Consider the following 24,335-nt stretch of genomic DNA (forward strand, 5'->3'; position numbering starts at 1 on the left):
ACGCAACCCTACACACACACACACACACGCAACCCTACACACACACACACACACGCAACCCTACACACACACACACACACGCAACCCTACACACACACACACACACACACATTAGCTCTAATGAGATATTGGCACACTTATTTTTTTAATGAGATCTATAAACTGTGCTGGTGAAATGTAATTGGCTCTGATTACTTTGCTGTAATGGGTGATTCTGAAGTTTGTGTGTGTGGGAGGTGACTAGACAATGGCAACAAATCACTCTTATTTTTTTTAAAACTTTTACAATCAAATTATACATTTTTCATGTATTTTTCCTGTTTAAATGGTTCGGTTTAGCTGGAGTGACCTAATAGGCGTCGTACATGGAAATAGGATAACCTACATCTGGGAAATGCACTAAACCTTGAGACCACTATAGGCTTACTGTGTGACCCTGAGTACTATTTGAATAGGAATCTTTCCCTTTGTTCAGTCGTCTTTCTCTCACCTTCCCAACCTTTTCAGTGCCATAAAATCATGTCGGGGGCTGTGTGACCGTCCTTTCATCTGTGTGTGTGTGTGTGTGTGTGTGCTTGCAGAGAGGTACACAAGGCAGCCATAAATAAAAGCCCATTTCAATGTAGCCTTTCAGGAGAGGGAGGACAAAGTAGAGACCAGCTAGAAACTACACAGGACTGGAGTATAGCCTAAATACTATATCATCCTTCGAGTAGTGTAAATAAATACGTAGGAGTGTGTGGATCGCTCTCCATTACCTTCACACTAGCCATTTAGCCGTAGCCGCCTGTTTTCCCATGTTAGAATATGGGAGTTAGCATAACGCCGCTAGCGCTGTAGCTAGCCCGCTCCCTAGAGCCGCCGTGTGTGAGGCAGGCAGGGGATTTACTGTGTTGTAGGGCTGGTAGTTGCCAGTGTCGTGTCTTTGACTATGCCAGATTAATTGCTATGACATGCTATTCTATAAAATAATTTCTCCGTAATTAATATTACCTGATTGAACTAATTTTTATTTTTTTATTTTTTTATTTTACCGTTATTTTACCAGGTAAGTTGACTGAGAACACGTTCTCATTTGCAGCAACGACCTGGGGAATAGTTACAGGGGAGAGGAAGGGGATGAATGAGCCAATTGTAAACTGGGGATTATTAGGTGACCATGATGGTTTGAGGGCCAGATTGGGAATTTAGCCAGGACACCGGGGTTAACACCCCTACTCTTACGATAAGTGCCATGGGATCTTTAATGACCTCAGAGAGTCCGGACACCCGTTTAACGTCCCATCCGAAAGACGGCACCCTACACACAGGGCAGTGTCCCCAATCACTGCCCTGGGGCATTGGGATATTTTTTTTATTAGACCAGAGGAAAGAGTGCCTCCTACTGGCCCTCCAATACCACTTCCAGCAGCATCTGGTCTCCCATCCAGGGACTGACCAGAACCAACCCTGCTTAGCTTCAGAAGCAAGCCAGCAGTGGTATGCAGGTAATCATGTAAATATGAATTAACTAGAGGGACACCACAAAATAATATTTATAGAGCTGTTATCTTTCGAATAAACTCTTAAAGATTTAGTAATATTTTACTAAATAGCAGTCACATTAATCGTCATTTTATTCAGTCTCATATTCTGAAAGTTGTAAATTCTTGGTTATCTGCAAGAATCCTGGCTAACAAGTTGAATCAGCAATAAAAAATTGGGTTTAATTATTTATTTACTAAATACCTAACTAATCACACAGACACACACATACACAATTAAATCATAACTTGATCACAAATTACGTTACACAGAAAAAGGTCCCTAGCGGGCAGAATAGGTATGACAGCTTGTTACACAAAGGAAAGGGGGTTGAGTCCTAGTGAAAGAGCGGGAGACTTGAACATAGGCGGGCTGTACTATCGTAAATACAGTATCTTATGCATTCTAAATTACCGCCCATTTGAAGAGGAAAATGCAATCAATATTTACTCTGAGCTGCGCTTCAGTAGGTTGGTGGTAGATGGCCCGTGTCATCACCCGAGTCCTCTGTCCTTTGAAGAATGTCTCTGGTAGTCACGGGAACGTTGTGTGTATTAGACGGGATACTTGGACTGTCCTTCCGAACCTGCGTTTAGCTGTTGCTAACTCAAAGGCTAGGAGATATCACTTCTGTAGTGAATACGAGTTCAAAGTTCATACCATTCACAATCAAAGTCCATGCTGATGTTGGCTTCATCTATAGTGATTATCTGAACCATTCTGACACTGGATCGTCATCCTAGAGTACCCGGAACAGAAAGTTATTTTCTGGGAAAATGGCTTTTATAGTGGAGGGAGAGGGGTGTGTCTGAAAGGTTTATAACCCATTCCTCTTCACAGGGGCGAACCACTGTGAGTAGAGGAAAACTTATGAAAGCACAGATCTCTCATTTGGAAGCTAAAATTACATTTCATCTCTTCACAAATAATGTCATATTCAAACATTTGAATTAAACAACAATTCCATGTGAATCCGATATCTCTGACATTTAGACTTTCCACAGTAGAGTTTGTCATTCAATCCTTGATGAGAATGTGTCAGAGGGCAACCGAACTGACATAATATACCTTAAGTACCACCGCATATGTTCAGTTGGTCAGATCACCAGAATATAGTTCATTTCCCCCAACTTCTGATGTTACCAGAACCTCTATGTTAACCCATGGGTTTCCTTATGTCACATCAGTTATAGTAGGGAGAGAGAAAAAGGGGGAAAGAGGTATTTATGACTGTCATAAACCTACCCCCAACCCAACGTCATGACACCAGGGACCTCGCGATATGATATTATCACCATACTCAGGTGCAGATTCAATATGTATTGAGATTCTCACGATTTATATATGTATTGCAATTTGATGTTCCAAACATATTGCTGCTGCAGAGGGACAAGGAGCTATGAGAGGACCAGTTTTGATCAGTCCTCGAAATATAAGTGCTGAAAACAAATTGCCTCCGTATTTAACAAGATGATAGAGAACAAGCTAAGTAAAATACTGGAATATTGGTGCAGGTACAGCAAACTAGCACAAAAGTAATTTAGCGATATTGTCAATACGATACAATATATCATTAAACGTAATATCCCGATATGTAACTGTGTCAATGTTTTCCCCCATCACTACTGCCATGGCAGGAGGGGAAATGATGCCTCCTCAGTCCACACAAGGCTTACCGCCCACCTCTCTGTAACCTGCTCCTGGATATCAACAGCCTGTGGAGGGAAGAGGAGAGGGAGGATTGGGTTGGGAGAGAGGAGGGGGAGGATGTAGGGAGGAAGGAATTAGGGAGAGGTTGAATAAGGTGGTTGAAGTGACAAGGATGGAGGGGTGGATGGAGAGAGGGGTGGATGGATGGAGAGGGTGGATGGAGGCAGAATGGAGGGAGGGAGAATGGAGAGAGGGGTGGATGGAGGGAGGGAGAATGGAGAGAGATGGATGGAGGGGGGGGGATGTAGAGAGGGATGGATGGAGGAGAGGTGGAGGAGAGGGGTGGATGGATGGAGGAGGGGTGGATGGATGGAGGGAGGGAAAATAGAGAGAGGAGGAGTGGATGGACAGGGGGAGGTGGGGAAGTGAGAAGAGGGAAATATGAATGGGATATGTATTTGCATTAAATATGTATAAAGGCGTTATAAGTCCGTATGGACAGGGTTGTGAGTGAGGTAATGACAAGGTAAGGAATGAAGTTTCAGTTTATTATTAAGGACAGAGAGGGAGACAGAGAGGATAAAAGGGAATTTGATTGAGAGAAAGAGAACAGGCGAGTGTTTTTGAGTGATTGAAGGAAGGAGTAGGTTTCTAACATATATTTGCCAGTTATTACCACTGTACAGCAAGCATTCATGTAGGGCTGTGATGGTCATGGGATTTTGAATGACGGTAATTGGCCACAGTAAAAAAACAAAAATAAACAAGCCCACTCATCTCCTCCGCTCCTGACTGCATGTGCTGCCATAGAAATAGAATGAATAGAACGGTCATCCCCATTCAAGTCAAAGACGGCATAATGGCTGGACTGGCGGCCATTGTGAGTGTACCCTTTAGGAGCAAACCAGGAAGTAAAGTATGTGCTGTGATTTGTTGATTCAACTCAATTTGAGAGCGAGGGAGAGACTTGACTTTGATATGCACAAAAAGCTTATTTCTATCAATTGGTGCACAAATTTGTTTATATCCCTGTCAGTGAGCATTTCTCCTTTGCCAAGATAATCCATCCACCAGACAGGTGTGGCATATCAAAAAGCTGATTAAACAGCATGATCATTACACAGGTGCAACTTGTGCTGGGGACAACTACTCTGAAATGTGTAGTTTTGTCACACAATGCCACAGATGTGAGGGAGCATGTAATTGGCATGCTGACTGCAGGAATGTCCACCAGAGCTGTTGCCAGAGAATTGAATGTTAATTTTTCTACCATAATCCGCCTGACGTCGTTTTAGAGTATTTGGAAGTACGTCCAACTGGTCTCAACTGCGTACCACATGTAGGTCGCAGCTAGATGTTGTATACTTAAACAATAAGACCAGAGGGGTTTTGGTATATGGCGAATATACCACGGCTAAGGGCTGTTATTATGCGCAACGCGGAGTGCCTGGATACAGCCCTTAGGCGTGGTATATTGGCCATATACCACACCCCCGGGGTGCCTTATTGCTATTGTAAACTGGTTACCAATGTAAGTAGAGCAGTAAAAATAAATGTTTTGTCATACCTGTGGTATATGGTCTGATATACCACGGCTGTCAGCCATTCAGGGCTCGAACCTCCCAGTTTATAATAGTGTATGTATCCCCAGTATATAGAAAGAACTAGAGATGGAGAGATGACTGTTGGATGTTTTGGCTACACTATTTCATTCCACTTCAAAAATATATTCACCCAATATAAAATAATCACATCACGTTATTTAGACAAAGCAGTTTAACATTATGTCCCACATCTACATACACTATGCGTAAATTATCTATGTCATGTGTGCGTTTTCAGATTCACTGCTAATTCATAGCCTAGGACACCCCAATCCCCAAACCACACACCCACAATCTACCCCGACAAATAGATTGGATTGATCCAAGCTCTTAATAAGAGGCAGATTTTTCACACCGTTCCCTAGCTTAGCCTGCCTTAGCGCTGTTTTAGCGACCGCGGGACAGGTAGTCTAATCTGGCATGGTTAAAGGAGATATATGCGGAGACAAAGCTCGCTCCTATTTCTCCTTTTAGTGGAGCTGAGTGCTCTATTGATCTCTATTGACTGAGCACGGGCCGGGTCATGTGGACTTGCAATTTGTGTTTCAGCAGAGGTTCCACAGTGTGTGTGTGTGATGTGTAATGAGTGTGTGAGGAAGAAAGAGAGTGTGTGTTTGTCTTTATGTAGCTAATGTATCATAAGAAGATCTAAGTATTCAGACATTCATATGTTACAATGTGAATAGCTACCTAGCGTGTCATTAGGTTAGTGGGTATAACCACAAGTCATGTAGCTTTCATCAGGGCTGTTCATTATGTTATAGTTGTTGTTATGACTTATTATAAGCAGTTAGAACAATAATTGTTCTCCATTTGGGATTTTCCTGTCTGTGTCCTATAGTGTTTCCAGGGCTGACCTCCAGAGTGTCTGTGTCCTATAGTGTTTCCAGGGCTGACCTCCAGAGTGTCTGTGTCCTATAGTGTTTCCAGGGCTGACCTCCAGAGTGTCTGTGTCCTATAGTGTTTCCAGGGCTGACCTCCAGAGTGTCTGTGTCTTAGTGTTTCCAGGGCTGACCTCCAGAGTGTCTGTGTCTTAGTGTTTCCAGGGCTGACCTCCAGAGTTGCTCTCCTCTCCTTGTTAGTGCGTCCGCAAGCTCCAACTGATGCCTACGTTTCCTTGTGCGTTAATGCAATATTTATATGCTGAAAAGCCATCCTGCCACACACACACACACACACACACACACACACAGTGGATATATGGGAGACAGGTTAAAGGACTTCTTCTGGCTGCAAGGGAAAGTGTTGAGTAGCCAGTGAAATCGTGCCCATTTCAAACGGCCTCCTACTCAATTCTTGCTCGTACAATATGGATATTATTATTAATATTGGATAGAAAACACTCTCTAGTTTCTAAAACCGTTGTAATTATTTCTCTGAGTGAAACAGAATTCATTTGGCAGCACTTTCCCTGACCAGGAAGTGAAATGTCAGAAATGTGTTCTGTTCAACTTGATGCCTATATATGGTCATGACACTTAGGAGTCTACTTACACTCCATACGCCTTCCTCTTGGTGTCAAGAGGATGTGAGAGAAGAAATGTTGTGTTCATCTTGGTCTGGGGTGGAATAAAAGCTATTTCTTTGATGTGACCGTCCACTTCCGGTACTCTGAAACGCGCGACAAGGAAGTGCCATTGCCTTCTGTTTTGCTGCCGTAATAGACGACAACTATCCCCGGCTCTGAATTTTTTTGATACATGTGAACATATCATCGTAATGTATGTTTTTTCAATATAGTTTAATCAGATTATTGAAATTTTTTCGGGAGTTTTGCCGTGTTCCGTCCTCTGACTATGTTTACGAGAGATTTGTGCCACTCGGCTAGTGCCAATGCTAAGTGAAGAGGGAAATTTGCCATTCTGAATCCAAACGACGACTCATCTGGACAGAGGACACCTTGTTCAACATTCTGATGAAAGCAAAAGTAAGAACCAATTTATGATGTTATTTCATATATCTGTCGTGCATGTGAATTGGTCGTGGGCGCCCAAGTGTATCTGGCTATTGTGGCTACGCAAATATAGCGCTACATTTTGTTTTCGCTGTAAAACATTTAATAAATCGGAAATATTGTTTGGAATCACAAGATGCCTGTCTTTCAATTGCTGCACACTATGTATTTTTCAGAAATGTTTTATGATGAGTAATTAGCTATTTGACGTTGGTGTCTGTAAATGTTATGGCTGCTTTCGGTGCAATTTCTGATTGTAGCTGAAATGTAAACTATGGTTTATACCTGAAATATGCAAATTTTTGGAACAAAACATATGCTATACAATAAATATGTTATCAGACTGTCATCTGATGAATTTGTTTCTTGGTTAGTGGCTATTTATATCTTTATTTGGTCGAATTTGTGATAGCACCTGATGGAGTAAGAAACTGATGGAGTAAGAAAAGTGGTGTCTTTTGCTAACGTGGTTAGATAATAGATTTACATATTTTGTCTTCCCTGTAAAACATTTTAAAAATCGGACATGTTGGCTTGATTCACAAGATGTGTACCTTTTCATATGCTGTATTGGACTTGTTAATGTGTGAAAGTTAAATATTAAAAAAATATATATATTTTGAATTTCGTGGCCTGCACTTGAGCTGGATGTTGTCATAAGTGTACCGGTGTCGGGCTGCACCCCTAACAGGTTTAAAGGAAGTCACGCTATCCTATTTTTCCCCCCCTCTCTGTTTCTGTAACGTTGTGTGAATCTTCAGCCGCCCCGCTGTCTTTCCCCGTCTTCTCCTTTATCAGCCCCCGGAAAATATTGTTTTTCCTGTCGCGGCTGTGAAGGTGGATGTGGTCGTTAAGAATTACATTTCACTAGGAACAGGCTTCATTATCTTTTGTATGTGTGTCTCCACGTGCGTGGGCGCGTGAGGGAGAGGCTTTGAACACTCACCCCAATTTGTAGCCACACGCTCACACGCTCACACACACACACCTCCTCCCTCCGCTCTGTTTCCGTGCTAGGCAGTTTGCCATGGCAGAGAGAGGTCAGACAACATGTGATTCTGCAGTGGTGGTGTGGAATGCATTCAGCCCCAGTCCCCAGGCTCTGAATGACAACCAGCCAGGCCAGCCCAGCCCAGCCCAGCCAGGCAAACAGCCCAGCCAGGCAAACAGCCCAGCCAGGCAAACAGCCCAGGCAGGCAAACAGCCCAGCCAGCCAGCCAGGCCAGCCCAGCCCAGCCAGCCAGGCCAGCCCAGCCCAGCCAGGCAAACAGCCAGCCAGCCAGCCAGGCAGCCACAGGTCTACAACACCATGAACCATACATATGTTCATCTGCTGGACTAAATGGTTGCACTACTTACAATTTCACTACTGTTTTCAGAACCACTTAATTACATGCCTTTCAGTTTGTGAGGAAAGTCAGTTAGTGTTTGGTCATTTGCCCAGTTCTGTTTTGGTTTTTGTTTGTTAGTGCACTGAACCAGACTAATAGAAATTGATGGATTTTGCTCACTGTTTCCTTCCTACCTCAGATATCCCAAACCGTCACATCAAATGAGTTGTCTTTGATGTTTTAAAAGCTCAGTCTTAGAATGCTGAAGACTATTATACACAATAAAAGAGAAGTAATTGAATTCCAAGATAGATTATGGATTTGGATGTTCAACAGGTTCAAAGAAACTAATTAGGTACACTGACAGTCAGTACATTTGTCGCCTTTGATTCTGAGTATAGTCCAATTCTGATTGAAGCTGAACTATCACTTTGTCATTCTACTTGACTGGTAACATCGTACAATGATAAAAGCAATTCAGACATTTTGATTAATCTTACATAAGTATCATATCTTCAGTTATTTTATTCTTTATACTCATCCTTGTATGTATTTTAGTCCACTGTTTACTCAGTTGTTGAAGAAATGCCTGGACTAATAGCTATCTGAGTATTAAATTAGGATATCATTGTTAGAAAAATCTAACACCTCCATTTCATTTGACACCACAACCTCAGTGCCTTCCCAGAAATCAATGTTCCCCTTCTCTCTAATAAGGTTCAAAGAAGCAAAGAGACAGTTGCAATAGTTTTCAGTCTCCACGTCTGGTGTTCACAATGGATGCCCCAAAAATGGCTCCCTGTGAGGCCTACGTCTTTGCCAGTTTTCTGCTTGGAGTTGGGAAAGGAATGGTCCCTGACCCAGTCCAGAAACCACCCCTAGCCTCCACCAACTAGACACTTACTGTACATCTGAAAATAATTGGATAGATATAAGCAATATGATAGTTGGGTCCACCTTGCCCTCTGATAAACTAAGTGCAATTTCCGCTATATAGCTAACACCCATCCAATCTTCTCAGAACATACACAAATTCCTAATGCCTCTGCTAGGGGCTGTTTCTAGACTTGGCCTAATGCCTCTTAAGGGCTGTTTCTAGACTTGGCCAAATTGTGGTGTAGTCGGCAGGTGTTTGGCAAGGTCTGGAGGACGGCCATCTTGCTTGCTGGGACAGTGGAGGAATAAGGTAGGTATGCTTATGTGGAGGTGCTGCCATTGCAGAATGAAGTCTGTTGGAATGATAAAAAATAGCCGCCATGTCTGGAGCTTTTTGAGCTGGTTTATTGTGTTCACTGTGAGGCTGGTCCTGTCACCCAGGCTGGTCCTGTCACCCAGGCTGGTCCTGTCACCCAGGCTTGTCCTGGCTGGTCCCGTCACCCAGGCTGGTCCCGTCACCCAGGCTGGTCCCGTCACCCAGGCTGGTCCCGTCACCCAGGCTGGTCCCGTCACCCAGGCTGCTGCTTGTCACTGGATCAGGCCCCCAGTCTTACATCTGTCTGACATTTAGCTCCTTTGTTTGTGTCAGCGTTCCGTGGATGCGTCACGACATCATTTCAGCTCAGAGTACAGGGCTAGACAGGCTGTGTGTGTACACGTGAGGTGTGTGTTTTGGCACGTGGCGTGCGCGCGCACACGTGTCTCTGTAAATATAATGTCCATGTGTGTGTGTGTAATGGAGCAGGAGGCATCACCTTATCAGACCTCCAGCTAAGCGGCATCACCGCTACAGGCATCTGTCTTCATGACTGAGAGAACGAGGGAGGGAGGGAGGGAGCTGTACCGCTGCTGCAGGGTCAAGAGATTACAAACTCAATTGTGCTCCTCAGGCGAAGGTTTGTCTGCTCAGCAACTTCCTCCCGGTGACAGATGAGAGTGAGGGAGGCAAAAGGAGGAGAGGATGCCCCGCTGCCTCGTCCTCCTCCAGTCATCCTCCTCTCTCGCCCTGTGTGTGTCACAATCTGAGGCTTGATGACCAGACAGCTTCTCCTGTACCACCTCTACTCCAACACAGCTTCTCCTGTACCACCTCCACTCTAACACAGCTTCTCCTGTACCACCTCTACTCCAACACAGCTTCTCCTGTACCACCTCCACTCCAACAACAGCTTCTCCTGTACCACCTCCACTCCAACAACAGCTTCTCCTGTACCACCTCCACTCCAACAACAGCTTCTCCTGTACCACCTCTACTCCAACACAGCTTCTCCTGTACCACCTCTACTCCAACAACAGCTTCTCCTGTACCACCTCCACTCCAACAACAGCTTCTCCTGTACCACCTCTACTCCAACACAGCTTCTCCTGTACCACCTCTACTCCAACACAGCTTCTCCTGTACCACCTCTACTCCAACAACAGCTTCTCCTGTACCACCTCTACTCCAACAACAGCTTCTCCTGTACCACCTCTACTCCAACAACAGCTTCTCCTGTACCACCTCTACTCCAACAACAGCTTCTCCTGTACCACCTCTACTCCAACAACAGCTTCTCCTGTACCACCTCTACTCCAACAACAGCTTCTCCTGTACCACCTCTGCTCCAACAACAGCCTGTGGGAAGAGCTCTCAGTCAAACCAACCTAACTATGTAACCTGAACACTGTATATTTTTTCAGATTTTCCATAATAATAAAAATCATAGAAAATATATTGTAACTTAACACTATTACGAGTGACACAGTACAATATTATTTTAACTATGGGATAGGTGTTCTTGTATTTTCACATGTATAGATTCACATCTTTTCTTTCATCTGTGAGCAAGCAGCCAGGACAGAGAGACCGAGAGCCAACCACTTCCCACAGGGGCTGAGTGAACACAGATGGGGGACTCTTTTCCATCGCCCCACTATCAAAGCTAACACTCACCTCAGGAGAGAGACGCGTTCATAAACTCCCTCTCTATCTCCATTTCCCTATTATCAAATCAAAATGCAGCCATGAAACGGTTTGTTAGCTGACTGGAATCCAATCCATTTCGCTGACAGTATTGCCACTAAAGGAGCTGGATTTGTGATGGGGATAAAGGGAGATTGTGGAGGAAAATAACAAGTTTTAATGCTTAAGATTCCCTGGAGTTCTTTGAAGTCTGGTTTTGAAAGCAGACATGGTAATTGTCCCTGGGGGAATTCACATGTGTACGTGCGCGTGCGTGTGATTGAAGTTGGGTAAAGCCGGGTGCTAGGTAAAGAGGTTGTCTAATGCAGTGCACATGTACAATAGTCTGCCCACTAACACAATGTACATTCAACACATGTACAATAGTCTGCCCACTAACACAATGTACATTCAACACATGTACAATAGTCTGCCCACTAACACAATGTACATTCAACACATGTACAATAGTCTGCCCACTAACACAATGTACATTCAACACATGTACAATAGTCTGCCCACTAACACAATGTACATTCAACACATGTACAATAGTCTGCCCACTAACACAATGTACATTCAACACATGTACAATAGTCTGCCCACTAACACAATGTACATTCAACACATGTACAATAGTCTGCCCACTAACACAATGTACATTCAACACATGTACAATAGTCTGCCCACTAACACAATGTACATTCAACACATGTAGGTGCAATGATTCCATTATTTTACGCTGTATTATTTTTTACACTGGAGTCCTATATTTCCTCTAGCATTTTTGGCCAAGTGCTATTTGGTAACTTTTTGTGAAGTGCTACTTAGATGTTTAGGATAGGTTTACAGAGACATTTTTCTCAAGTGCATCGTTATTCCCTAAATAGTCAAAAGAAGAGACTTTTACAAATATTCTACACATAGTAGGTTAAACACAGTATTTTCCTTCTCTGTCAGAACCTAGTAGACTTCAGACAGAGAGGTAACTGTAGGCTTATACTGTATATCAGACCCAATGCCAGGAACGTTCCAACAGTGTGAAAAGTTGTTGAGTCTAAAGACACTGAGTGTTGTGAGGCCGTCCTGTTTTCTTGCCGCTCGAGGCCCACCACAGGAGCTGAAGTCATAAACATGGCTGGGAAAATGGGACTTCGCTATGCGAGGCAACCGGTGTAAATCTTCCTGCGCAAACACATGACTTCATTACACCTGTCATCACTAAAGCTAAATTGCTAATGTGTCTCTTGCTAGCTCTTCACTGAGGCTCTCTGCGATTTGAATCGTCATGTTTGTGGAGCCCTGAGGTAAAATAAATAAACCATGATGCTCCGACCCACTTGTCAAACTGCAGGAGCTTTAAAGTCCCAGTGCAGTCAAAAAATTACATTTTCTTGTGTTTTATAGAGTTGTCCACACTGAGGTTGGGATATTACTATAATATTTTGAAAATGACCGCCTAAAATGTCAGCCTGTTAAGGTGGGATGGAGTTTTGGCCTGACTGGTGACATCACCAGGCAGTAAATGAGTTAATAGACCAATACGAGAGTTCCAGACCCCTCTGCCAATAACAGCTAGTTTTCACTTTTCCCCTCCCCGCTCAGAACACTCAGACAGTTCTAGATAAATTATTGCTTGAGCAATCTTTGCTAAGAAGTTATTTTTGCCTCTTTTTGGCCATTTTAATTGAAAGCAATCACAGTAAGGTACTTCATTTTTACTCAGAAATTATTTGATATGGAGATAAAAACTTTTTCGAACAAAACATACATGCATTGTATAACATGAAGTCCTATGAGTGCCATCTGATGAAGATCATCAAAGGTTAGTGATCAAATTATTCTCTATTTCTGCTTTTTGTGACTCCTCTCTTTGGCTGGAAAAATGGCTGTTTTTTTATGACTAGGCGCTGACCTAACATAATCGCATGGTATGCTTTCACCGTAAAGCCTTCTTGAAATCGGTCACTGTGGTTGAATTAACAAGAAGTTTATCTTTAAAATGGTGTATAATACTTGTATGTTTGAGGAATTTTAATTATGAGATTTCTGTTTGAATTTGGTGCCCTGCACTTTCACTGGGTGTTGGTCAGGTGGGACGGTAGCATCCCACGTACCCTAGAGAGGTTAACAGTCAGTCTGCCAGGAGAGACTATGTAATAAGTCCTTTCATAATTATCCACATAAAACAGGCTTTGTTCTTCAGATAAACTTAAATCAACACCAGAGGTCCAAGTATGGCTGTATTGGAAAGAAAGGTCCTCATGTTTAGCCTGGGTATGTAGCTGTGTTTTAGCAGTCGAGCGGACTGACACAATGGAATAATTGAACGACCCTCCTTGCCGGCTCAGAGCTCCTAATAAGCAGACATGTCTTTTCTCGGCTTGAAGGTTTTAATAATGTAAAAAAAAATGAGTCAGTGTTGGACACTCTTAGATAATTAATGTGCGCTCTCCTACTTGACACCGATTGATTCTGTGGCTGAAGGAGAGTCTAATACAGCAGTTTCATATTGATTTGGATGACTTCCCCACAATGTTCTTGTGGTGAAAGTTGTGGCAATGAAGATGTTCAGCCATTCAACATAAATGTGTTGTTATGCTACTGAAGGAGTGTTGTCAGCTTCTTGGCAATTTCAGACTTGTTTGGGTGCTTTGTGTTATTAAAGCAAATGGTTTATAAAGCTAGAATCCTTAAGGTGGTCAGTCACTTTGTTCTTCAGGATGTCTGCCCTCTCCAAATACTTCTCTTTACTATTTTTTCCACCACTCCTTGACTTTGTAATTTGTTCAAAACATTAAATATAACACATTTTAAAAGATTTCCTAGGAGCAGTCCGAATAAACGGCTACAAAGCTACAATCAGCTGGATGAGAATGAATGGGTGGAACAAGAATGACTATATTGAAGCTCAGTGATCTGAAAAGCCACCCTCCACCACTATCATTTATTTTAGCTTGAAGTGGGTTTGCAGTGAAGACAGGTCGCTGGGGCCTGATGTCTGGAGAGTTAACGCACTCACCTCCAGACATGACCTATCAACAGGACTCAGACCAGTCCATCTGTTTCTTTATTCTCAGTGTGAAACCAGCCTTGACAAAGCCTCTACTTAGTATTTTGTGTTTTTCACCCACTCTCTCTCTGTTTCTCTCTTTCTCTCTCTCCGTTTCTCTCTTTCTCTTCTGATTTCTCTGCCTCTTCTCTCTGTCTCTATCCATCTCTGTCTCTCCCTCTCTTCCCACCCTCCCTCTTTTTCCCACCCTTTGTTAAAAGCCTCCTCCACAGCTCCCTGCTCCTGTGGCTCAGTAGCTCCCTGCCAATGAAGGCCTTTTTATTGGGCTGAGATTGAGTGCAGCCAAGCGGGGCCCGACCAGGCAGGGCCAAAGCCACAGCCACACAGGCCCATTACCACCACCGCTGCTGCGCTTCGCCTGGCCTCAGAGAGAGAGGAGATTGCTTGTCTCTGCCTCCCCTAATTGCCGACAGCAGCTGAAAAGGACCAGGGAGAGTGAGAGGGGGGAGGCAGAGCAAACAGTATTGGCTTGTTCACCAGTCATAGACAAGCAGCATGGACCCATATAGCTTATAGGGCTCTTGCTGTTCTGTTAGAAGCCCAGAGCTGTGTTTTTCTGTAGTTTTGGGCCGTGCACGTTGGAGTTCACCCAACTTGTTGATCTGAAGTCACTTTCACAGTTTACCCACTTGTGATTGAGGTTTGTGTTTGACGAGGGTGAACTGCTTCTAGATCTGTGCTGAGGGCCAACTTCTATCCCGTGTCTTTGTGAGGGGACATAGATGGGCGCAGCCTTTGGGGGGGCCTTGGTTCACTTTCTCTGCCCCTTGAATGATCCTGTAATATCCTCCTCACCTAGCCAACATCCCCATCCTGCAGAGTATGTCTCTTGTCTCCAATGGACTCTGTGAATTTCATATTATTACAGGCGCTTATTGTTGCAGCCCACTGGCAATATCCCAGCAAATTGAAAAGAATGGGCCGTTTATTAACTTGGCTGAGGCGGATGGCGAGGCCGCAAGCCATTTTTTTTCTTTTTTCCCCCACTGTGTTTATAGGGGGTTGTGTTTTCATTCAAGAGCCTCTCTTTTCTGAAATGTCTGTACTGTAGGGAAGGTGGCTAACCCACCACTCACCACCTGAGAAACTATTATTAAAGAGCTGCAGTACGTTGAGCCGCGGAATCCTTAGCAGACTGAAGACTATGAAAGAAGAGCTAGCTAGTTCACTGTGTCCTCTCCTTGAACACGCACAAACACTTTTTTAATGAGGGTATCGTTGCAAAACTAAAAGAAGGTGCCTGTAACATTGCTGAGAGAGTTGCCATTGTCAGTGAAACCATAGCAACATTGGCAGCAGTCAAACCTGCCGGTGCCCGCTTGCTAACGATTTGGAAATTCTCCAAACTGTTGGAAGAGTTGCACATTTTGGACACATCTTCCCAGTGTTTGTGACTGTGAGAGAATTAGCACGAAACTAGCAATTGAACACTTGAACCAGTTTGAGGTCCAATCTGCCCTCATATTTTCATCAAGTCTAAGACATTTGCATGATTTGAGACAGAAGATTTCGAGAACCTAGACTCAAACCTCAATATTTGAAAAAAAATATTTACTCTTCTTTGTTGGGATGCAGTTTAATTTAAAACATTAGGGCAAACTGTACAAATGTGGCTCTTAATTAAAAATGTTAAGCTTTTAATGATGTCAAACCTTCAGTGCGTACGAGGCCTACGTTATCAGAGAGGTTTTGGAATATGGAACAATGAAGGCTTTTATGGAGTCAGAGTTTTATCCCTTTGTTAGCGTGTGTATTTTGACCTCATTAGATCATGCCTGATGCATTTGGAGTGTTTGAGTGAGCCGCGGCACTGCTACGGCCCAATGTTTCATGCCTTTTTGATTAGCATGGTATGGAAACAATTAGACTCTGGGAGGGGAGGCAAAGCCGACTCGATTCAACAGCTTTAAATGCTAATTGGCTAATGGAGGATGAAAGAGCGGGTGACTGGCTGCGTTTTTGACATGAGCTCACTCAGACGCTGGATTCAGCTACTCTCAATTCATCTGGATTTAGATGGACCACCACAACCACCATTTTGTTTTCCTTTCAAAACCTGGAAAAATACTACTACTGCCATCTCAAAGCTGAATGTGCTTACACACTCCCAAGTTAGCTTTAACTGAGAATATTCAAGCACGCATCACAGCAGGCGAAAACACATGTAAGGAAAGCATTTAACATCTTCTGTAAGGGACTGGCTGCACCGGTCTTGAAAATACACCTCCCCCATAGCCAAGTGAAACAAGGAGGCCTCTCTTCCTCAAAACTGCCGTTCATAATTGCCATAGTGGGATGCTTGCTTTAGGATATGGGCTATTTCCCCTGACTGAGATGATAGAAGAGGATAGCTATGCAGTATGATATAGGACTTCCATCTTTTCTGTGGACAACCCCTGTGTTCGCTAACCCCCGTAACCACTCGGAATGTTGCAAAATTGGTGAGAGATTTACGCCGCTACTCTCCCACTTTAGCAGAGAAGCACTCAAAGGTTGAACCTCACACTTCGCTACCGGAGTGTCATTCAGAGTCGGACTGCAAAACACCATCACCACTAGTGTGTTTCTATCGGGTTCTACAACAAGCCGTCACTGTGGAATCCCTGTTGCGCTTCAGAGGGTGTTCAACAATGTTTCATCATCACATGTGGTTATTACGGTCAGTTCAGCGTTGACTGGGAAGTGTAATAAGCAGCCCCATCACCTCTCCCAGTTTGTCAGGAACCACAGAATCTAGTCGATTCTCCTGAAAGCCTTGGATTTGTCACAACCTTCAGTGCTGCTCTTAAGAGAGACAGGGGGTGTAGAGGAAAGAAGCGAGCCGTCATGAAAAGCCGCCGCTTCCTGATTTCGCAGAGATGCAATCACGGCACTATCTGATAGACGTGCTGGAGGAAATTGGATGAGCTGAGAGCTGCTACACCTGGACAGATTGGAAAGATGACTCCTTTGTCATGAAAGTGTCAGTCAATTCCCCCTACTGTCACCTGAACAACCAATCAGAGGGAGGGAGAGAGATTTCTTCTCTCCAGGGCTCCATGCTTTGCAGTGGGAGTGTTAATTAACAACAACAAAAATGTTTTATTGTCATATACACCTGACAAGTGCAGTGAAATGTGTTGTTTTACAGGGTCTTCCATAGTAGTATGGCGCACCTGGAGCAAATTAGGTTTAAGTACCTTGCTCAAGGGCACACCGGCAGACATTTTACCATGTCGGCTCGGCTTTTCGAACCAGCAACCTTTCGGTTACTGGCCCAACGCTCTAACTGTTAGGCTACCTGCCGCCCTATCTATGTATCTACAGTACTGTCTGGAGCTAGGGCCTGAAAGAGATGTCATATTGTGTAAATAATAAAGCTGTCACAGTAGAGAGATGATTACAGCTGTAATAACAAGCTACAACATGATAAAACCAATTTGGTAACGCTTCATTTTAAGGGTCCATACTAAACCATTTGTAAGGCATTTACAGTTTGCTCACCATTTATAAATCATTACTCCCACACGTGTACATGTTAGTAAGCTAGTTATTCAGACATTAATAGATATTTCCTTTAACATCCTGTGTTGTGGGCTTGTTTTTTTTACCAGGTACTGCTGGAATGTCTACCAATAACATGTCCATCTTTTTGTGAGAATTTACACTGGTCACTCAAAACATTTATGAAGTATTTTTAAAGTATTAATAGGACTCAATTTAGATTAGGGACTGCAAAAAATAATTTACTAATGATTAGTAAATGGTTTAGGAATGTGGGAGTAATGATTAATAAATGGTGAACACACAATTTTTAAATGCCTTCTAAATGGTTTATTATGGAACCTTATAAAGTGTTTCCAATGATTGAATTTCCCCCACATCCAGACTCTCCCTCTTTTCTACTACTATGTCTTTACTAAATCATGTTACGTAGAACAGATGATGATGATGTATGTAGAATGATGATGTATGTAGAATGATGATGTATGTAGAATGATGATGAATGTATGTAGAATGATGATGTATGTAGAATGATGATGATGATGATGTATGTAGAATGATGAATGTATGTAGAATGATGATGTATGTAGAATGATGATGATGATGTATGTAGAATGATGATGATGATGTATGTAGAATGATGATGATGTATGTATGTAGAATGATGATGATGTATGTAGAATGATGATGATGATGTATGTAGAATGATGATGATGATGATGATGTATGTAGAATGATGATGATGTATGTAGAATGATGATGATGATGTATGTAGAATGATGATGATGATGTATGTAGAATGATGATGATGTATGTAGAATGATGATGATGATGATGATGTATGTAGAATGATGATGTATGTAGAATGATGATGGTGAGAATGATGATGTATGTAGAATGATGATGATGATGATGTATGTAGAATGATGATGATGATGATGATGTATGTAGAATGATGATGATAATGATGTATGTAGAATGATGATGATGATAATGATGTATGTAGAATGATGATGATGATGATGATGTATGTAGAATGATGATGATGATGATGATGATGTATGTAGAATGATGATGATGATGATGATGTATGTAGAATGATGATGATGATGTATGTAGAATGATGATGATGATGAATGTATGTAGAATGATGATGTATGTAGAATGATGATGATGATGATGTATGTAGAATGATGAATGTATGTAGAATGATGATGTATGTAGAATGATGATGATGATGTATGTAGAATGATGATGATGATGTATGTAGAATGATGATGATGTATGTATGTAGAATGATGATGATGTATGTAGAATGATGATGATGATGATGTATGTAGAATGATGATGATGATGTATGTAGAATGATGATGATGTATGTAGAATGATGATGATGATGTATGTAGAATGATGATGATGATGTATGTAGAATGATGATGATGTATGTAGAATGATGATGATGATGATGATGTATGTAGAATGATGATGTATGTAGAATGATGATGTATGTAGAATGATGATGATGAGAATGATGATGTATGTAGAATGATGATGATGATGTATGTAGAATGATGATGATGATGATGATGATGATGTATGTAGAATGATGATGATAATGATGTATGTAGAATGATGATGATGATAATGATGTATGTAGAATGATGATGATGATGATGATGTATGTAGAATGATGATGATGATGATGATGATGTATGTAGAATGATGATGTATGTAGAATGATGATGATGATGATGATGTATGTAGAATGATGATGATGATGATGTATGTAGAATGATGATGATGTATGTAGAATGATGATGATGTATGTAGAATGATGATGATGATGATGTATGTAGAATGATGATGTATGTAGAATGATGATGTCATGTTGCGTAACCTCTTTGATGATAGTGGTGTCTCAGTGTCCTGTTTGTTTCATAGAATGCCATAACAAGTTATAAGGTGTTATGTCACCCTTTCGACAGGGATGTAGAGATTCCATGTAAACATGCTTCAAACCAGGTTATATTGGTTTCATGTTTATGGTATTACTCTGATAATAACAGGTTCTATCTACCCGTAGGTTCTCTGTCATTCCTGACCAGGATGTTTTGGTCAAACAGCAATGAAGGTTCCCAGTGTCACCACTCCTGTCTGTACTTAGGAAAAGCAGTGCTCTGACTGTTTCTGTCTTGTGTTTCCTGCAGTTTCCTCAGACCTGCGAGGAGTCTGGCTCTCCGTTCGTCTTCGTCTGCACCAACCCTCAGGAGCTGCTGGTGAAATTCCCCATGAAAGGAAAACATAAGATCTGTAAGTGCTGCGTCTTTCTGTGTCCCAGAGTAGATCCCAACGAGTCTGGTTGTACTTTCTGTGTCCCAGAGTAGATCCCAACGAGTCTGGTTGAGCTTTCTGTGTCGCAGAGTAGATCCCAACGAGTCTGGTTGAGCTTTCTGTGTCGCAGAGTAGATCCCAACGAGTCTGGTTGAGCTTTCTGTGTCGCAGAGTAGATCCCAACGAGTCTGGTTGTACTTTCTGTGTCGCAGAGTAGATCCCAACGAGTCTGGTTGAGCTTTCTGTGTCGCAGAGTAGATCCCAACGAGTCTGGTTGTGCTTTCTGTGTCGCAGAGTAGATCCCAACGAGTCTGGTTGTGCTTTCTGTGGGGGAACAAAATTCTCACACAAGCGCTGCATGTACGCATACACACACACACTCTGTATACACACACACACATTCTCACACACACACACACACTGTATATATATACACACACACTGTATACACACACACACTGTATACACACAAACACAAACAAACATAGGTCTTGTGCAAAAAATGAACATGATTTGCAAAAGATTTTAAAAAATATGAATGCGCTCACAAAGTCTCTCAAAGAGCAATCTGTAAAGACAAGATGTTGATGTCAGGTTGCCCAGGGGATGTGGGAGACTGTAGCTACTGTAGTGTCAGTGTTGTCAGTGTATGGTGTGATTTCTAATAGGTCAGAGCACATTCCCCCGCTGTAGCTGGGGATGTACCTGCAAGCTCTTTGTTCATATTTCACAAACTCCTGAGACATGAAGGGTTGTTTATGTCCCCCTCTCCCGTCTCCGGTCCTTCAAGATGGATGGCGGGTCTTTGGGAGATTCAAGGTAAAAGACTAGCACTGCCCTTGATCAGAAGGGGAGGATTTCAGTTGTATTGTGAAGTGGTGAACGCAAGCAACAGCCCAGAGGGTTAAGGTGCTTATGCTCATAAAAAACAACAATAGATATATCATCTGAGGAAATAATTTAGTCATAATTCTGTATTTGCTAACTGGCTACCACTCCCATTGATTTGCACGGAGTAATGCTAATACTAAGCTGTGAGCTAACTGCGCTAACCCAAATCTTGCATCCCTGACGTTGAGTCCATAGACCACTAAGTCTAGGCATCCATTCTAAACAGTAACATGTATATTTTGCATGCACAATCCCTTTAATACATTAAATAACGCCTTATTACCTTTATATTGAGTGTAACCTATAAGATATCCAACTAGTCCCCAGACAGTTAATTTCTAGCACACTATTGAACCTGTCATCTCCTCCCCTTTTATATCCAGCTAGTATTTCACCCTCTATTACTCTGCAGCCTCTGAAGGCTCAGAACCATCTCCAGGGAGACCACCTGTGAACCCCACACAAGCGCCGGTGGGGGGGGGGGGGGGGGGGGGTCTGTGTGTGTCTGTGAGTCAAAGGGTGGGAACCTGCTGTTAGAAGCTGGCCTAGTATTTAGAGGGTTAGCTACTGGAGCCAAGCAGACATTCTGTATCTATTCACAGTGTTTCTCTCTGTCACTCTCTGTCACTTTCTGTTTCTCTCTCCCTCGCTCTCTCAATTCAATTTAATTACATGTCAATTCTCTCTCTCTCTCCCTCGTTCAATTTAAATTCTCTTTCTCTCTCTCTCTCTCTCTCTCTGTCACTCTTTCTTTCTTGTCTTCCGCCTGGGTTGCCTCCCTAACACACAGGGTCAAGGGGCTACTGCCGCCACTCTCGTTCAGGAAAGGACCTCTTGTCTTGTCCAGCTCGCTGCCTCAGACCTGACAGGGCAGCAGAGCGGTGGAAGGATTAGCCAGTGTTGACACTTTACTTAAGGTCTGCTAGTCAACTGCTTATGAACAGAGTCGTATACTTTGACTTATTTAAACAATTTACTATTCAACTATTTCCTATTAAATGATTTACTAATGAAAACTATTTACTGTTAAACTATTCACTATTAAATGATTTAGTATTAAACTATTTTCTATTAAACAATTCACTATTAAACTATTTAGTATAGAAACCTATTTACTGTTAAACTATTCACTATTAGTTTACTATTATGACTACTATTTTATGACTAAACTATTTAGCTTTATAATGACCCCCTGTCCACCAAACAGTATTGCATTCAATGCTGGTACCCATGGAGAGAGGAGAGGTGTTGTGGTAAATATGGGATATAGGAACCAAGAGAGACGGGTCATTAGACTGGTCATTAGGGAGAGACTGGTCATTAGACTGGTCATTAGGGAGAGACTGGTCATTAGACTGGTCATTAGGGAGAGACGGGTCATTAGACTGGTCATTAGGGAGAGACTGGTCATTAGGGAGAGACTGGTCATTAGGGAGAGACTGGTTGTTAAACTGGTCATTAGACTGGTCATTAGGGAGAGACTGGTCATTAGGGAGAGACTGGTTGTTAGACTGGTCATTAGGGAGAGACTGGTTGTTAAACTGGTCATTAGAGCAATCATTAGGGCGAGACTGGTCATTAGACTGGTCATTAGGGAGAGACTGGTTGTTAAACTGGTCATTAGAGCGATCATTAGGGAGAGACTGGTCATTAGACTGGTCATTAGGAAGAGACTGGTTGTTAAACTGGTCATTAGAGCGATCATTAGGGAGAGACTGGTCATTAGGAAGAGACTGTTTGTTAAACTGGTCATTAGAGCGATCATTAGGGAGAGACTGGTCATTAGGGAGAGACTGGAAATTAGACTGGTCATTAGGGAGAAACTGGTTGTTAAACTGGTCATTAGGGAGAGACTGGAAATTAGACTGGTCATTAGACTGGTCATTATGGAGAGACTGGTCTTTAGGGGTCCTGCAGAGTAGTGACATTTAGAAGGGGAGAATGATGGGAATTCTTCATTGTGGTGTGGGTTGATGTTCAATGTATATACACTGGACACAGAGCCCATTGTGGTGTGGGTGGATGTTCAATGTAATATACACTGGACACAGAGCCCATTGTGGTGTGGGTGGATGTTCAATGTAATATACACTGGACAGAGCCCATTGTGGTGTGGGTTGATGTTCAATGTAATATACACTGGACAGAGCCCATTGTGGTGTGGGTTGATGTTCAATGTAATATACACTGGACACAGAGCCCATTGTGGTGTGGGTGGATGTTCAATGTAATATACACTGGACAGAGCCCATTGTGGTGTGGGTGGATGTTCAATGTAATATACACTGGACAGAGCCCATTGTGGTGTGGGTGGATGTTCAATGTAATATACACTGGACAGAGCCCATTGTGGTGTGGGTGACTGTGCATGCGTGTGTGTGCATAGATCAATGTGTTTGTGTGGGTCTGTGTATGTTTACAAACTGGGGACTTTCCTCTGATTGTACCCATTCATCCACACACTGTAACGACCCCAGCCAACCACTTCTGTCAGAGCTGAAGGTCACCCCAGCTGTTCAGAGCTATCAAACAACCTGACAAGTGCCTCTCTCTCTCTCTCTCTCTCTCTCTCTCGCTCTCTGTCATTCTTTCTCTCGCTCTCTTTCTTCCTCTCTCCCTCCCCTCTTTCTCTCTCTCTATTTCTCCTCCCCTCTCTCTCTCTGTCTCACTCTCTGTCGTGAGATACTGCAGAGTGCTGATCCAGACCCGTCATCTGCTTGCTGGCTACTGCTCATGTTCCAGTCTCTCCAGTTACCAGCCTTTAGTGTCTAACTCATCTCCTTAAAAAGTGTGACCCAGTCATCCTGAACACCTCTCCGTTTCACTTGGTTTCATTAGGACACTATTCACTTAGCTTTATGTGCTTCGGATGACATGTGAGGTGAAAATCTGGTCTATTCTCTCTTCTCTCTCTCTTTCTTTCAAACACACACACACACATCATATAAGTAGCTACATCAGATTTCTCACAACACTTGCGTTTGCGATGAAATGCGTTTGGATACTTTACATGCCCGGGGAAGAAAAATGAACCTGTTTATTTGTACATTGTGTCAGCGAGGTGTGAGTGAGTACCACAGACAACTGTCTCTGAGAGTACACTTCCTTGTTTGCTCTGCGTTTACTGCCGTGTACACAAAGAGCCCCTTCCAGCTGTCTTGTCACAATGCCATTTGCATCCATGTTGTTGAATACATTGACAAGCACTGCAATATGTATGGCTGCCATCCCCCAGGTTACACATACATATGGAAGTGGTTTGATAATCCCACTGAAGTGAGGGGGGGGGGGGGGTTGCTCCAGTAACCATCCTACCTCGCGGTTAGCTCTTTGTTTTACCACGTTGAAAACACAGTGCCATGGGATTGAAACAGAGAAAGCCAATTAGCTTAACCAGCGTCCAGCTTTTTTTCCCAAGGTGGTCCTTGCATTTTCTACCTCTTTTTACTCATCCGCCGGGAGACTGAAGAGGTTAGCGAGAGAAGAAAGTCCTCTTCTTTTGGTTATTTATTTATTCATGGATCCATTTAATATTCATGATTTTTCCAGGACTATCTGGCTGCAGAGGGGAATTTACTGCTCTGGAGGCGACGGACTGGGGACCAAATCACGTTTT

General features: G+C 42.8%; 1 protein-coding gene across 1 annotated transcript in view; it reads left to right on the plus strand.

Annotated features, from left to right (window-relative positions):
• The window catches only part of trip4 (thyroid hormone receptor interactor 4), a 73,611-nt gene that overhangs the window by 18,849 nt on the left and 30,427 nt on the right, over positions 1 to 24,335 (plus strand). The window contains exon 11 of the mRNA XM_055921722.1: positions 19,705 to 19,807. Within this exon, the coding sequence (XP_055777697.1) occupies positions 19,705 to 19,807 (103 nt within the window). The remainder of the gene's footprint in view (positions 1 to 19,704; positions 19,808 to 24,335) is intronic.

Source organism: Salvelinus fontinalis, chromosome 4 (genome assembly GCF_029448725.1).
Source record: "Salvelinus fontinalis isolate EN_2023a chromosome 4, ASM2944872v1, whole genome shotgun sequence".
Classification (NCBI taxonomy): domain Eukaryota; kingdom Metazoa; phylum Chordata; class Actinopteri; order Salmoniformes; family Salmonidae; genus Salvelinus; species Salvelinus fontinalis.